The sequence below is a fragment of the Gracilinanus agilis genome, chromosome 6, assembly GCF_016433145.1.
Source record: "Gracilinanus agilis isolate LMUSP501 chromosome 6, AgileGrace, whole genome shotgun sequence".
Classification (NCBI taxonomy): Eukaryota; Metazoa; Chordata; class Mammalia; order Didelphimorphia; family Didelphidae; genus Gracilinanus; species Gracilinanus agilis.
Genome location: NC_058135.1, coordinates 292,494,982 through 292,509,647, shown reverse-complemented (window position 1 = coordinate 292,509,647; position 14,666 = coordinate 292,494,982). Strand labels below are relative to the sequence as shown.

General features: G+C 46.3%; 1 protein-coding gene across 1 annotated transcript in view; it reads left to right on the top strand.

Annotated features, from left to right (window-relative positions):
- TESMIN (testis expressed metallothionein like protein) overlaps positions 1–9,457 on the top strand; it is a 54,904-nt gene extending 45,447 nt beyond the window's left edge. Inside the window, 3 exon segments of the mRNA XM_044682060.1 lie at positions 2,369–2,506; positions 6,054–6,229; positions 9,265–9,457. Of these exon segments, the coding sequence (XP_044537995.1) occupies positions 2,369–2,506; positions 6,054–6,229; positions 9,265–9,457 (507 nt within the window).
- The last annotated feature ends 5,209 nt before the right edge of the window (positions 9,458–14,666 follow it).

Below are 14,666 nucleotides of genomic sequence, written 5' to 3'. Positions count from 1 at the left end.
TATGACTAGATCATTAAGTTTGGTTTTCTTGTTTATTCAGCCCATCTGTGATAGAGGATGCTGGGAGCGAGGGACATTTGTCTCAGCTCTCATAGTATCTTTGTGGACATGATGAGGAAGATGTGGACTGGGCAATGGATAGTCCAGTTATTTGAATTCAGAACAGATTGATTGACCAGATCCATCATATCATTATTGGCTTCATGTCAACTTGGACAGAGCTCTCTAGAAGAATGCTCCAGGGAGCTGTCCTTGGTCCTGTGCTGTTGTCTTTTTTTCCCTCTTTCCAGTGACCTGTAGGCAGGCATAAATGGCAGACATATCACATCTGAAGATGAGAGGAAGCCGGGAGGGAGAGCTAGCCATTAACTGACAGGGTCAAGATTCAGAAAGAGCTCAACAGGCTAAAATGATGGGTCGAATCTAATAAGATGGAACAATAAAACGTAAAGGCTGATATTTGGGTTAAAAAAGATAGGGCATAGAGACAGGAGGTCCTAGGTTCAAACCCGGCCTCAGCCACTTCCCAGCTGTGTGACCCTGGGCAAGTCACTTGACTCCCATTGCCCACCCTTACCAATCTTCCACCTATGAGACAATACACCGAAGTACAAGGGTTTAAAAAAAAATACTTAAAAAAAAAAAGATAGGGCTTCCTAAGGAGAGGAAGGAAAGGATGGACTTAAATAGCAGAACTTCTGAAAAAGTTCTGAAAGTTCTAGCAGGCCACCTGCTCAGGCTGAGCGATCCATACTCAGATGATCTCAGGCCAAAGTTAAAGAGGTACAGTCCCCTGCTCTCCCTTGTGTGCTCAGACCACACCTGAAGTCTGGGTTTCACATTTTGGGGAAGATGTTGACAAGCTGTGACTGATCAGAGGATGGTAACTAGGGTGGGGAAGGGCCTCAAGATCATGCCTTATGAGGAGTTCCTGAAGGACTCGGTATGTTGAGTCTAGAGATGAGAAGTCAGGGAACAGGAGCATGAGAGTTGTGTTTAGGTATTGAAAGGGTCGTCCTGGAAAGGGAAGGATCAGCCTTTTAGTCTTGGCCTTGGAGGACAGAGGGAGGAGCAGTGGGTAGAGATGAGGTTGGGTATCGGGACAAATTGTGGAATGAGCAGCCTCAAGTGGATAGAGGAGAGGTGATTGGGAGGGCAAGAGTGATATCTGCGCTCACTTGGGAACCTGGGAGCTGTGTCCTAGCACAGAGCACTTTAAAGCCAACACTTCATTGGCGCGTGATTACTCTTTGAGATAATACAGTGATTCCCAAAGTGGGCGCCAACGCCCCCTGGTGGGTGCTGCAGCGATCCAGGGAGGCGGCGATGGCCACAGGGGCATTGATCTTTCCTATTAACTGCGATTAAAATTTTAAAAATAATAATGTCCAGGGGGCTAAGTCATATTTTTTCTGGAAAGGGGATGGTAGGCCAAAAGTGTTTGGGAACCACTGAGGTAATAGAACATGATTTTCAGGAATTGTGACAGAGCTGGGGACTAAAGCCCAAGCCCAGAGCTCTCATTAAATCATGCCCTGAGAATAGGAAGTGATGGGACTCGTAGGGTCTGCTCTACTCCCACCCTGTCACTCCTGGGGGGTCCTGTGGTTCCCTAAGACCTTCCTTGGGGCAAACGTCATAGGAATGTGTTTGAGAGAGACTGAGACAGGGAGAAAATTAAGATGGTGACAGAGAGAAGAGAGGAGGGAAAGGTATGGGAGAGAGACAGACAGAGAATGAGAGGGAAGGGCAGGGCGTAGATATCCCTGCAATATGACTGCACTGAACCACTCAGTGGGTCTCCTTTGGTGTTGGGGCCATGGGATGAAGGCTCTCTGGGCCTTATAGCCCAGGAACAAGTGAGAGAACACCTTAAAGCCGGGCCTACTCTCCACTCTCAGAGAGGCATTAGAAAAAGCTCTTATGTCTTAAGCAAAGGAGGCCTGCTTCCAGCCCCAGGAGTATCCTGTCTGTGCCCTACAGGGGAGCCCCAGGGGCAGAGTGGCCATGCTTAGGTTAGAATTCTGGTATATTTGGCATGTCGAAAGCTAAACGAGTCCAAGAGAGATGGTGGTGTAGTCCTGTTNCAAGTCACTTAACTCCCATTGCCTAGCCCTTAGTGTTTTTCTGCCTTGGAACCAATAGTATCAATTCTAGGACAGAGGGGTTTTTTAAAAAGATAAAGGGGTGTGCTGTCAGAGTTACTGGGGTTATTTGCTGACTGTGTGCTGAGGATTATTACAGATACAGAAACGAGGTTGAGGAGGTTTGTACATAAAATGCATTCATGCATCCATTCCTGAAAAGTATATACACACACACACAAGCCTGGGGAGAATTTCTCACCTGTCTCTCCCTTCTCTTTCAGGCCTGTCTGGATCGAAATCCAGAAGCCTTCCAACCCAAGATTGGGAAAGGAAAATTGGGGGACATTAAGCCTCGCCATAACAAAGGGTGTAATTGCAAGAGGTCAGGCTGCCTTAAGAATTACTGTGAGTGCTACGAGGTGAGTCTTCAGCATCTCCTGCCTTCCTAGAAAACCCTTCTCCTTGCTGACAGCTCCAAGAAGACAATAAACAAAAATGTTTGCCCTCATTTAAAAAAAAAAGGAAAAGATACAGAGGCAGCTGGGTGGCTCAGTGGATGGAGAGCCATATCCAGAGATGGGAGGTCCTGGGTTCAAATCTGGACTCAGACACTGCCTAGCTGGGTGACCCTGGGCAGGTCACTTAACTCCCATTGCCTAGCCCTTACCACTTTTCTGTCTTATACCCAGTATTGATTCTAAGAGGGAAGGTAAAAAAAAGGAAAAAACAGCTTTGATTTCTGATTCATTTATAAAAGGCCACCAGATCTGAATTTGTGGATGCCCACATGCATTACGTCAACAAGCATTTATTTCTACATATGCTTCTAAGTTTCAGATACTAGATGGAATGCTGAGGATACAAAGAAAGGTAGCCAGCCCTACCCTCAAAGAGCTTACAGTCTAGTGAGAGCTAATTTATATGATTCTTTAAGACCTGCAGTGTTAACTCATTTGATTCTCACAACACCAGATGAGGTAGGTGCTATTACTGTAGCTAGATGGCACAGTGGATAGAGCTCCAGGCCTGGAGGCAAAAAGACCCGAGTTCAAATCCAGCCTCAGATACTTACTGGTTGTGTGATCCTAGCCAAGTCACTTCACCCTGTTTGCTTCAGTTTCCTCATCTATGAATGAGCTGAAGAAGGAAATGGCAGACCGACCACTTCAGGATCTCTGCCAAGAAAACCCCAAATGGGGTCATGAATAGTCAGGCAAGTCTGAAAAGCAACTGAACAACAATAATTTTGAGGCTGAGGAGACTCAAGTTAAGAGAGGGTAAATGACTTGCCCAAGGTCATACAATTTATTAAGTTTCTGAGGTAAGATTTGACCTTGGGTCTTCCTGATCCCAAATCCCACACTGTCCACCCTTCTCCCTCACTAAACAGCCCACATGTTGCCTTCAGATAGATGCCCCTAAACCAGCTGTGCACATACGGAGGATCCAGAGGGGCAGCTGAGCCCCTCCAGCAGCATAAGGACAATATGTCACTGGGGCCTCCTAACCCCCCTGGCAGTGCCACTTGTGGGTCTCTGGTTCAGTTCTAAGGGACCACGTCCAGCCTTAGTGGGAGCCCTGGCTATCTGTCAGACTCCAGGGACCTGCAGGAGTGAGTTTCCTGTCAGTTCCAAGATTTCGTTACTTGGTCCTGGTTCCTTCAGAAACTAAAAGGTGCCTCCTGTGACTTCCCCAGAGCTTCTCTAGGGCTATTTTGCAATGAAAGGCCTCAGCAGTGAATGTATGTTAATAGAGATTATTCATACGTTAATATTCATTCATCTTAGTATGTTCATAGAGATTTCACTGGCTTGCTGTCATTTAAACCTCTGCCACAGGTGGGTCCCCAAAGCCCCCTCAGGACCTCTTTAGATGCCCCCCATCCCCCCGCAAGGGTGCTTTGGTTGCAGGTAGCTCCTACTTACCTCATTGTCATCCCCTTGGAAGATTTCAGGTGACTGGCCCAAGTCACCACTGTTCCTCAAGATGAGAAGGTGCCAGGTGGTTTCTTCATGGGCAGGTGAGGACCAAGCTGTGGGTCGTGGGCTTTACTGGCAGTCAAATGGGGGGCTGCGATCTTCTCTAGTTTCTTCCTTTCCCTTTTTCCCTGTCTTCTACCTCCTGCCATGATGGAGGTGGAAATATGGAGGAAGAAGAGCCCTCTCTTTGAAGCAGGAACCTTCACCTCAAGAAGGGGATTTGTTTTCTTTGTGTAGGGCCTTTAGTGGGGAGAGAAGGGTTTTAAGTGTTGTCTTTAGAACTATGTTCCTAAAATCAGCTACTTGAGCCATCATCACAAATCCAGATCACTGAGTGGTGAGACATTATCTGTCGGAGATCTGAGATACAGAGTAAGGTCCAAGGACTTACCAGCCATTCATTCATTCATTCATTCATTCATTCATTCATTCATTCATCAATCCATCCATTCATTCATTCATTTATTTATTCATTCATTTATTCGTTTGTTTGTTTGTTTATTTATTTGTTTTGCTTAACCCCTTACCTTCTGTCTTAGAATTGATATTAAGTATTGGTTCCAAGGCAGGAGAGAAGGAAGGAGCTAGATAACTGGGGTTGTGACTTGTCCTGGGCCATGCAACTTGGAAGTGTCTGAGGTCAAATTTGAACCCGGGACCTCCCATCTCCAGGCCTGGCTCTCTACCCACTGATCCACCCAGCTGCTCCACCAGATGAATGGTGCTGCTCTCACCGAGACCGTACTGACGATGCTAGCACTTCTTCTCGGGGGCCCCAATGCTGGTCACTGAGTAGACATTTGTTTCACACTATGTGGTATTCTGATGACAATTTTATGTCCAATTGACTCTGGTCATCCACAGTGATCATCATCATTAGCTGTGTCTAATTAATCTCTACCTTTATTTTATAACTCTATAGAAATTCATATTTATTTATATAATACAATATACATACAATAACACATTTATTTATATCGAGGTTGTGGGCCAATTATGGGATCTCATTAATAATGCCATTGGCTTCAGACACTTCCTAGCTGTGTGACCCTGGGCAAGTCACTTAACCCCAAATGCTTAGCCCTTATGCTTTCCTGCCGTGGAACCAATACTTAGTAACAGTTCTAAGATGAGGCAAGAGTTTGTTGGGGTTTTTCGAAATAGCATGAGCCATATCTCCTTGGTTCACAGGCAGAGAACAAAGTAGGAGTTGTCACTCTGGGGTGGGAGTTGGGGCTCAGATATGACCCGTTGGCAGTTCTCTAAGTGAATGCATCTCTTTGCATCTCTCTAGTGTGCTGGGATTTCTAGAAGGAAGGCAAACCCAATTCCAACTTCTATTTTGCTCAGTGCTTGGCAAACTTGCCAATATGAACATACATAAAAGTGAGGGCACGGGGGCAGCTGGGTAGCTCAGTGGATGGAGAGCCAGGCCTAGAGACGGGAGGTCCTGGGTTCAAATCTGGCCTCAGACACTTCCCAGCTGTGTGACCCTGGGCAAGTCACTTGACCCCCATTGCCTACCGTTACCACTCTGACTCCGGTAAGGATTTTTAAAAAATAAAATCCAAAAGTGAGGGCACGTAAACGTGTGCGCACACAGTCACCCCCACTCGCTTCCCTGTCGGGAGCTGCACCCTGCTGCCATTCATCCGGGGCTGGCTCTCCTCCCAGAAAGGAGCATATTAAGCCTGCTCTGCGGCTCCATCTCCCTTTTGCCTCTTTCTAGCCCACTCTTCATCGTCTGCCTTTTTTTCTGGGAAAAACTGGCAGATTTTCTATGGAATTGGAAGAGATCCCTTGGGTGATCCCCTCCCTTTTTGCACACATTTCCCCCCTCCCTCCAGGGAAGATTTAAATGGAGTTTGCCAGTTTGAAATGAGGTCTGGTGATAATATTTTGCGGGTGGAGCTCTCTCTGCATATTACGGGCACTTGCTAAGTGTTTTCTCGATTGAATTCTTTAATCAAAGCATTTATGTTGCCAGGCCAAAATTATGTGTTCTTCTATTTGCAAATGTATCGGTTGCAAAAATTATGAAGAAAGCCCAGAACGAAAAACCCTCCTGAACATGCCCAACTACGTGGAGATTGGAGGCTCTGAAGGCGGCCATCTTTTTTCGCCATCCAAGTTTGCTGTGTTGCCCAAGTTCAGGAAAGACAGGTAGGCGGCGTGAAATTGTGGCTCAATGAGGGAAGGACAAACCATGGAGCTGAGACGAGAGGAAATCTAGAACTGGCCATGGGGATGGGGATGGCTTCAGTGCCTGCAGCCATGCTCCTGGGGGTGGCCAATAGCAAGGCTCGGAGCATCTGTTTGGTTGGGACCCTAATGGATCGCCAGGCTAATGTGTGTCAGCTGTGTTACATGGCACACTCTCCCCCCTCCCAAAAATGCACATACTCTTCTGGGCTGCAAGCTGTTTAAGCCCAAAGGGGAGCGAACCCCAACATCCTCTGCCCTACTTGAACCATTTCTGGAGTACTTTAAGTCTAGGGGCCCCAAAGGACGTTTAAAGAGGCCAGTGATGATCTGGAGAAGGGGCCAAAGGAGGCCTCCAGGCCTGGGGATGGTCCTGGAGTCCACATCATAGGAAGATCACTTAAAGGTACTGGGAGCATAAGGCGTGGAAGGCTGGGGGGGCAGGAGGAGGCGGAAATGTGAGAGCAGCCCATGGGATGTTTGGGAAACTGTCTTGTTGGGAAAGGAGCCACTTCATCCAACCCAAACTGGAACAAGAATCTCCTCCATCACCACACCTAGTGAGTGTTTGTCCAGCCTTTTCCTAAAGGCTTCCAGTGAGGGGGGTGGCTTGGGGCCTCCTCCCTTCCAAGACAGCCCACTCAACTTTGGCAGGGACCTCACTGAAAGGAAGTCTTCTTTATTTCAAGCCCAAACACGCCTTTCTTGTTCCTAGCGCTGCCTTCTGGATCCAGGCAGATCACATCAAACCCCTCTTCCATGTGGCAGTCCTTTAAATACCTGATATCTCTGCTGTGCCCCCCTGAGCCTTCTCTTCTGGATAAATATCCCTGGTCCTTTCAACGAATCCTTATCTCGAAAGCTCTCTTCTCTCCTCACCATTCAGGCTGCTCTCCCCTAGTTGGCACAATGGATAGAGAGCCAGGCCTGGAATCAGAAGGACGGGGTTCAAGTCTGACTTCAGATACTTCCTAGCTGTAGGACCTTGGGCAAGTCACTGAGCCCCATTTGCCTAGCCCTTGCCCTTATGTTTTAGAGTTGTTACTAAGACAGAAAATAAGGGTCAAAAATATGGTGCCCAGAATATAACTGCCAAGTGGGAGATTTTGTCACTGGAATCACCCGGCAGATTCAGTTAATGAAACGGGCATTTCTTGGGCACCTACTGAATGCCAGGCACCGTGCTGGGCACTAGCGATGCCTCGGCCAAGACCAAAGCAGTCTCTCCCCTCATTGAACTGAGATTCTGTTGACTTATGAATTGGTCGAGGCTCTCATATATGCGGGTGGGAATGCATGTCACATATGTTGGCGCACACGTATAAGCATGTTGGCGTATATGTATTCCTTAGTGAAAGCCAAAACGTCCCCGGCGTTGAGCTGTAGAATGACTCTAAGATTTTCTCTGCACAATTTTGCCCAAACACGGCCATAAACGGCACCTTCCCTCATCAGCCCAGGTCTGGGCAATGTATTTATTGTGGTAACAGCCTTGGTCTGCTGCCATGTGAGAACCTGGTTATCCTCTGTGGGGGCAGCCTCCCCCTTGCCCCTTCCACCTTGCTCACAGATTTTTCTCCCATTTCCTCTTTCTACTTTTCCAAGTAAATAGCGTTTGGCTGCATTACCATCCCCCACCGCTTACATTTCTCATAAAACATTGATGCAGATTTTCTGCTTCATCTTTTCCTGGGTACAGGAGTCGTTTATAATAAAAATAATAGCTCACATTTACAGAGCACCCACTATGTGCCAGGTAATATGCCACTTGATCCTCATGACAAACTGTGAGTTAGGTGCTGCTATTATCCTCGTTTTACAGATGAGGAAAGGCAGACAGAGATTCAGGGTCACACATCTAGTAATATATGAGGTGGGACTTGAACTCGGGTCTTCCTGACTCCAGGCTCAGCTTTTTATCCATCAGGCCACCTAGCCTACACAGTGTGGTGTCATTCATCTTTCCCTCGAAATCTGTGCATGGAACCGAGTTAGTCATGAGGAGACCCCAACCAGTATTCAGAGGGCTTTAGTTTAGACTGTAGGAGCCTTGTCAGCTCCTGAATTCTATAATTCAGAATGCCCTTGGGAGCTGGCATAAAGCATGGCATGGGCCTGTCTCCATTCACTAGCTTGTTAGTCTCCATTCCAAGCCTTCATCGTAGTGTGGGGATGGGTGACCTGGACGTCAAGCTCGTGAGAAAGGTGCCCAACTGGAGCCAATAAGGCAGAGAGTGGAAGGTGCCCAACTGGAGCCAATAAGGTAGAGAGTGGAAGGTGCCCAACTGGAGCCAATAAGGCAGAGAGTGGAAGGTGCCCAACTGGAGCCAATAAGGCAGAGAGTGGAAGGTGCCCAACTGGAGCCAATAAGGTAGAGAGTGGAAGGTGCCCAACTGGAGCCAATAAGGTAGAAAGTGGAAGGTGCCCAACTTGAGTGAACAAGGCAGATGATGGAAGATGCCCAGCTGGAGCCATTTGGCAGAGGGCAGTCTGCTGTCCGGGAACCAGTTGGGTTTAATGATGCATCTTTCAGAGACTGCCCTGTGCGGGTGGGAGGGGTTGTGCCACCAATCGCAGGCATTAAAAAAAATATTTTATTTTATGGAGCCCATCAGCTCTGGCATAGATGATGTGTGGGACGTTGGGTCAAAGGCTAGCAGTCTGGTTGCATTGAACTTTCTTCGCAAGGTGTCCTGATTAAATGATGAAAATGAATTGGGCTCCAGGGAATGCTGATGCATCTGGCTCTCTAGGGGCAAAGCCTTTTGCTGGATAATTGGTCAAAATGCCAAGGATGCCTGGAACTGGCCAGGGTCAGGGTCAGAAGCCCGCAGATTCCCTCCAGGATCTCAGCGATCGCTACTTTGCTGGCTCCCATGCCACGTGACGGCTGGTGGTTCTCATGAGCCTAAACTTTGTGTTGAATGAAGGTAAATGGAATTTCCAAAGCGGCAGCATTTGAAATGTTGCTCTTGTAACCCGTTTGTTTTCGCCAGGCCGCCTTATACGTGTATCTCCTGGGAAGTGGTGGAAGCGACCTGCGCCTGCCTCCTTGCCCAAGGGGAAGAGGCGGAGAAGGAACACTACTCGGAGTGCCTGGCTGAGCAGATGATCCTAGAGGAGTTTGGGAGGTGTTTGTCGCAGATTCTTCACACAGAATTTAAGTCCAAAGGGTTGAAGGTCGAGTAGCAGCCTGGGGCATCGTATCCAGCGAGTGCCAGCGGGGAGGTCTCTCCCACGACGATGTTCAGAATGGAAACTCTATGTCTTGGTATTTGTAGAAAACATGCAGGCAAGCCTAGTTCAGAGCGAATCGCCCTCTGCACCCGTGAATGGAGGGAATCTACTCACGGGCTCTGGAGGACAGAGTAGCAGCTGAACAATTCTTGGGGAAGCGTCTCCATAATGTAGTTATCTGGGGGAGGGGGAGTGTTGGTTTGGGGAATCCCAGGAGAGGTCTTTGGATTTGGGAATCGCCTGATAGAAGGCTGGCAAGTAGTGGGATGTCTTGGAGGGAGAAACATTCCCGTTGGACCCCAGGCTCCTGACCTCAGCCTCTCCAGAGAATTCTCTTACAGACAGCAGCTGCCCTGCCTTGAAAACCTTTAGGTAATAATCTTCTCTTTGGAAGTTCTTGGGAAGCGAATTTCCCCACTGAGCAGTTATGGTGCAGCTACAATGGCTGAAGAATTGTTGAATTCCCCAAGAATCTCGATAGGGTAGATGGTCACTAGAATCGCCTGAATTAGCTGCCGTGTGCTGAGGATGTAAAAAACCCACCAGCACGGGACTCGTTCTAGGGCTTGGAGATTTGGCGCCCACTGGGTTTCTCCTGAATTGTGGAAAGGAGCCACTTGCCAACAAAGCTCTCCATCCTTAGTGCTGTGTATTATTATTATTATTATTACTATTGCTTATACGACCCAGATAAGCAGCCCCGCAGCGACATGCAGATGGGCTGGATTTGGGTCGTGTGTCCATTTAAGTTTCAGTGGCCGACACAAAGTTGGGTGAAGATCCACAAGACACACTTTGAAAGCACCTCCCTTGCTCTGTTATTGGTGATTAGTGATGGCGGGTGCCCGTAGGATGATTTGCCCATTAAAATGACAGCCTGTTGGAGAGAGCCTGGTTAAGTGAGCAGCATTTACAATATCTACATAGAAGCAAACAAACTGGTCATTACAGAAAAGCCCGAGTCTTTGCTCCATAGTGATATCATAACCCTTCATCAGGGAAAAAAGCAAAACTTATTCCCAGAGGAGAGACTCCTGAAAAGGCCGGCAGGCAGGGAATACTTGGCCCTTTCCCTAGTCCATCCCCATATAGCCTTTGGGGAACTGGAGTCCCTCGGAGGTCAGAAGGCAAGTGGTTGAGTCAGGGCTCTGAGGTGGAGGTGGGTGTGACAAAGACCAGGTTCTCTAGGGATTGAGCCGTGCTTGGCTTCCCAAGGAACAGAACCACTCCCCACGGAACCTGAAGGTGGAAGGGGGATGGAGGTAGGCACCCAAACGCATCCTTTGTATTTGCTGAATGGAGAAAAGAGTCACCTTGACAGAGCTGTGAAGGGATGTGTGGCATCATGGAAGGGGAAGAGGACGCAGCTCTCTAAAGGAAGCCTTTAGCCTGAAGAACCAAAGTCCATTGCATCCTTGGATGCAGAGGCCTCAAAAGTCCATGGCCAGGGAAAGGGGAGGAGCAGCAAAAGAAAAGAGGGAGGGCCAGGTTACATCAGATCATAGAGATTCCTCTAGGCTTGTGCCTCGGGGCACAACTGTTGACTACATCCCCTACACACTGCTGGGCCATAGGCAAGGAACCGTTTTTTTCCAATACCAATTGCAGCCAGGTGTGTCTCAGTCAAAGCTAGAAAGTTTGGGAAGATCCAAAAGTTATCTGTCTTCCCTATGCCTATGGGAGGGCATCCTCCTGCCAGACCTCTCCAGAAAGAGAGAATCTGGTTGGACCAATAGAGGGCAAGACCAGTCATGTACCATCTTATTTTTAAAATGAAATCTGAGATAAGTACAAATACTACAGTTACCACACTGTAACACTATAGTAATGACTGCAATTAAGAGTTTATCTAGGATAACTGAAAAACTATACAATTAGCTTTATTTTCAATAGGGTAAACTGACATTATTTAAAACTATAAAGCTATCATGCCCTTATTTCATGCCGTAGTCAGTCAAGTTTAGACAACTCGCCTCTTTCTCACTAGCTATCAAAAAACATGACCTGTAATTGTGAAGAAGATGAACTCCCCCCACCCCATTCTAGAAACCCAGACTGATCCCTTGCCAGAACTGGGCAGGACATTAGAAACCAAAGAGATGAACGCTGAAGGTTTCTCTTCCACCCTTCCTCTTTGAGTGAACGTCTTGCCCATTACTAGAAGCCTGGATGCGAATGCCACAGGCAACCGGGACTGGCCGACTTTGGCCACCCCGAAGAGACACCTTGATCTTGTTCTGGGCCATTTGCCCTTTCGTGAGACTTGCATGGTTACCTTCGATTCCAAATAAAATGGGCTGCAATGAGCATCTATGTAAGGGGGAGTCGTTGCAGTGATTTGAAGGTTGAACAGGCATGTGATATAAGCGAGCCTGGGGCATGAAGGCTGGGGTCCAGGGCTAGCTCTCCCAATGTACATTCTTGTTTGCATCTCTCCACACTTAGTTTTATTTAGCCAGGTGAATCCCAACATCTTAGTCTTAAAGGAGAAAGAGCTGAGAAGGGCCTGTATCCACCAGCACTGCCTGCTCCCCAGGAAGTCTCCTCTCTTTGGCTAGGACTGGGTTCATGTAAAGCTGAAAATACAAACTTTGCTGCTCCTCCTTACTCCCTGCCTAGGAAATAATCAGGCTTCATCCACTCCAGTTTCAGGCTTGTCCATTGGCCAATGGGCTAATGTACAATGACTGAAACAGGGACAGATGGGAGGGGTGAGGATGGGGAGAGCAGCACTGGTATCCCCCTGGAACCCTGGGCTAGCATGTACTTATACTCTTCCCCAGAGGACTCCTTTGGATTTTTCTCACTCCTGCTTTCATAGACCCCAGTAGAGGGTGGGAGCTGGCCAGCATCTCGGCTGCTGAAATTAGGCCAAGTTCCCCTCTGGCTCTCAGGTCTGGGGAGAAGGGAACTTTTTTCCTCCTTGGATCAGAAGGAAGGGTGGCTTTCCTTCCTGCAAAAGAGAAGTTGAGGTCATTGACTGAATTGAAAAGAATGTCCAACCTCCTGGTCATAGTTGTACTAGCTACTGTTATCCTTCATAACCTCAATAGGCCCTTCATGTTGTTTTAACCACTTAGCTGCTATTTTTTTTAACTTGGTAAAGTATCAATTCACTGATAGCTAATTGAAATTGTTTTTTCTTCTTTAATGTTATTCTTGGATACATTTATTATTTTTAATAAGCAAAAATTATCTGGGCAACCCCCAAAAAATAATAAAGTAAAAAAAAGACAGCTTTCATAGTTATTACATCCGTTGCTGGTATCAATTGCCTAGAATTGAATGCTCTTAATTTAATTGGTAGCTCTTAATTTGGGCAGTACTTTACACCTACTGGGTTTATAGTCTATACTTAAGACTTAACAGACTCAAATTATTTATTGCTAGAGAAAAATGATATCCATTGGTATTTTGATTTAGAAAATAAATGCTTAAATTTATCATTTGAAGTACTCTGTTTTTATTATTAAATATTCTAATTATTAAATATTTCTAGTAGCCTGATGAATCAGCTTGCTGTTTGTCAAGTCTTTATTTAGGTCTGTATGGAATCTAAAATTCTTGGGAATGGGCATCAGTTTCTTCTTTTCTCCTTGGGTACTGAGCTCCAACAAGCCCTGTCACTGATTCAAAAGCTTTATTTTCTTTTAACTTCTGACCAATTGGGCCTCCCCAAGGTCATCATCCTTTTCTTCTCTGAATTATCTGAAGGACGTTCTGCAGCCTATTTGATGTCATCTAAGACTGAAATCCTTTTTGTATTAACAATTTCTACTAAAAAAACAGAAGGGCATCAGATGTAATATTAAAAACCACCCACTTGATTTGGAAATAGAAGGAGCTTGGGTCCTCTGCTTATATATATATATATATATATATATATATATATATATATATATATATATTCTGATATTTATAATTATCAATTTCACAGCCATCACTGAAGTGGAAAAAAGACAAGGATCGCATAGTCCAAGGTATCTTTTGCTTAACATAAATCCATTTATCCAAATTCCAGATGTGAGGTATTAGTCACATGGGCATAAATTCACCCTCCTTTGGGAAGAACCCTTTCTAGGATGTACCTGGGACTTATCTCTGGGCCATCTGGGTGATGCATTGCACTGTGAAGCCATCTACTCTGGATTACTGTAGCTCCATGGATACAACATCCCACCAGAAAAAAAAGAAGAGGTTCAGGCTCTTATTTAGAGTTTAGATCTGCTCAGGGGATCAGATAGAATCAGACTTTCCAAATCTGTGAACTAAGCTTTGTAGAGATTAAATTTATGGTTGGACTAAATATAAGAGAATGTGGTCACCAATTAAAAAATATAGCTCAAGTCAAAATGACTGTTTAGCAGCTTTATTTACAAGAAGAGAGGAAGAGTGAAAGAGAAATGTGAAAGAGGGCAGAGAAAAATATCTAACCTAGCACACTACATATTTGCCCTGGCGCCTGGCTCAAACCAGGCATGGCTAATTGGCCCTCAGTTGGAGGATCCTCAACCAGAGGGCCCAATGGTGAATACCCACTCAGCCTCCTCCAAAATGGGAAGACCTCTCAGGAAACTATCTCTCCAGAAGCCAGGAAAGGAGTCAGCTTTTCATTCACCCAAACAGTGGCTCCAAAAGAAGATAATCCAAGAGCAGTCTTAACAGAGTCCCTGGTCCTCCACACCCCAGATTCAATCCAAAGACTTCCTTGACAGGAAGTTTTGGCCTCTTTTAAAGGCCTTAACATACCTTCCTGACCCTTCCTCCACTTTATGGAGACCAATTGCAGTCTTTAAATTTGCTTAGCACTGCCGAGGAGGGCAGGGTGCAGTCAGTCACTCCTGGAGGTGCAAACCACTTTAGTAAGTGGTTTGTGGACTTCCCATACTTAACATTAAGCATGGATGTCTTCACTTTTTGATTAAATTTACAAATAAGAAGGGGAGAGTTAATCCTATCTTTGCAATCTTCCCTGTGATCCTTTGGGAGATTAGCCTCCCCAATGAATCATTTAACATTATCTTATACCTCTAAAGCTCTTAAAGTATGAACTACAGGTTCATACTTCTAAAGGGAAATTAAAATAGAGGTAAGAGGGAAATAGGAGAGAGAGAGAGAGAGAGAGAGAGAGAGAGAGAGAGAGAGAGAGAGAGAGAGAGAG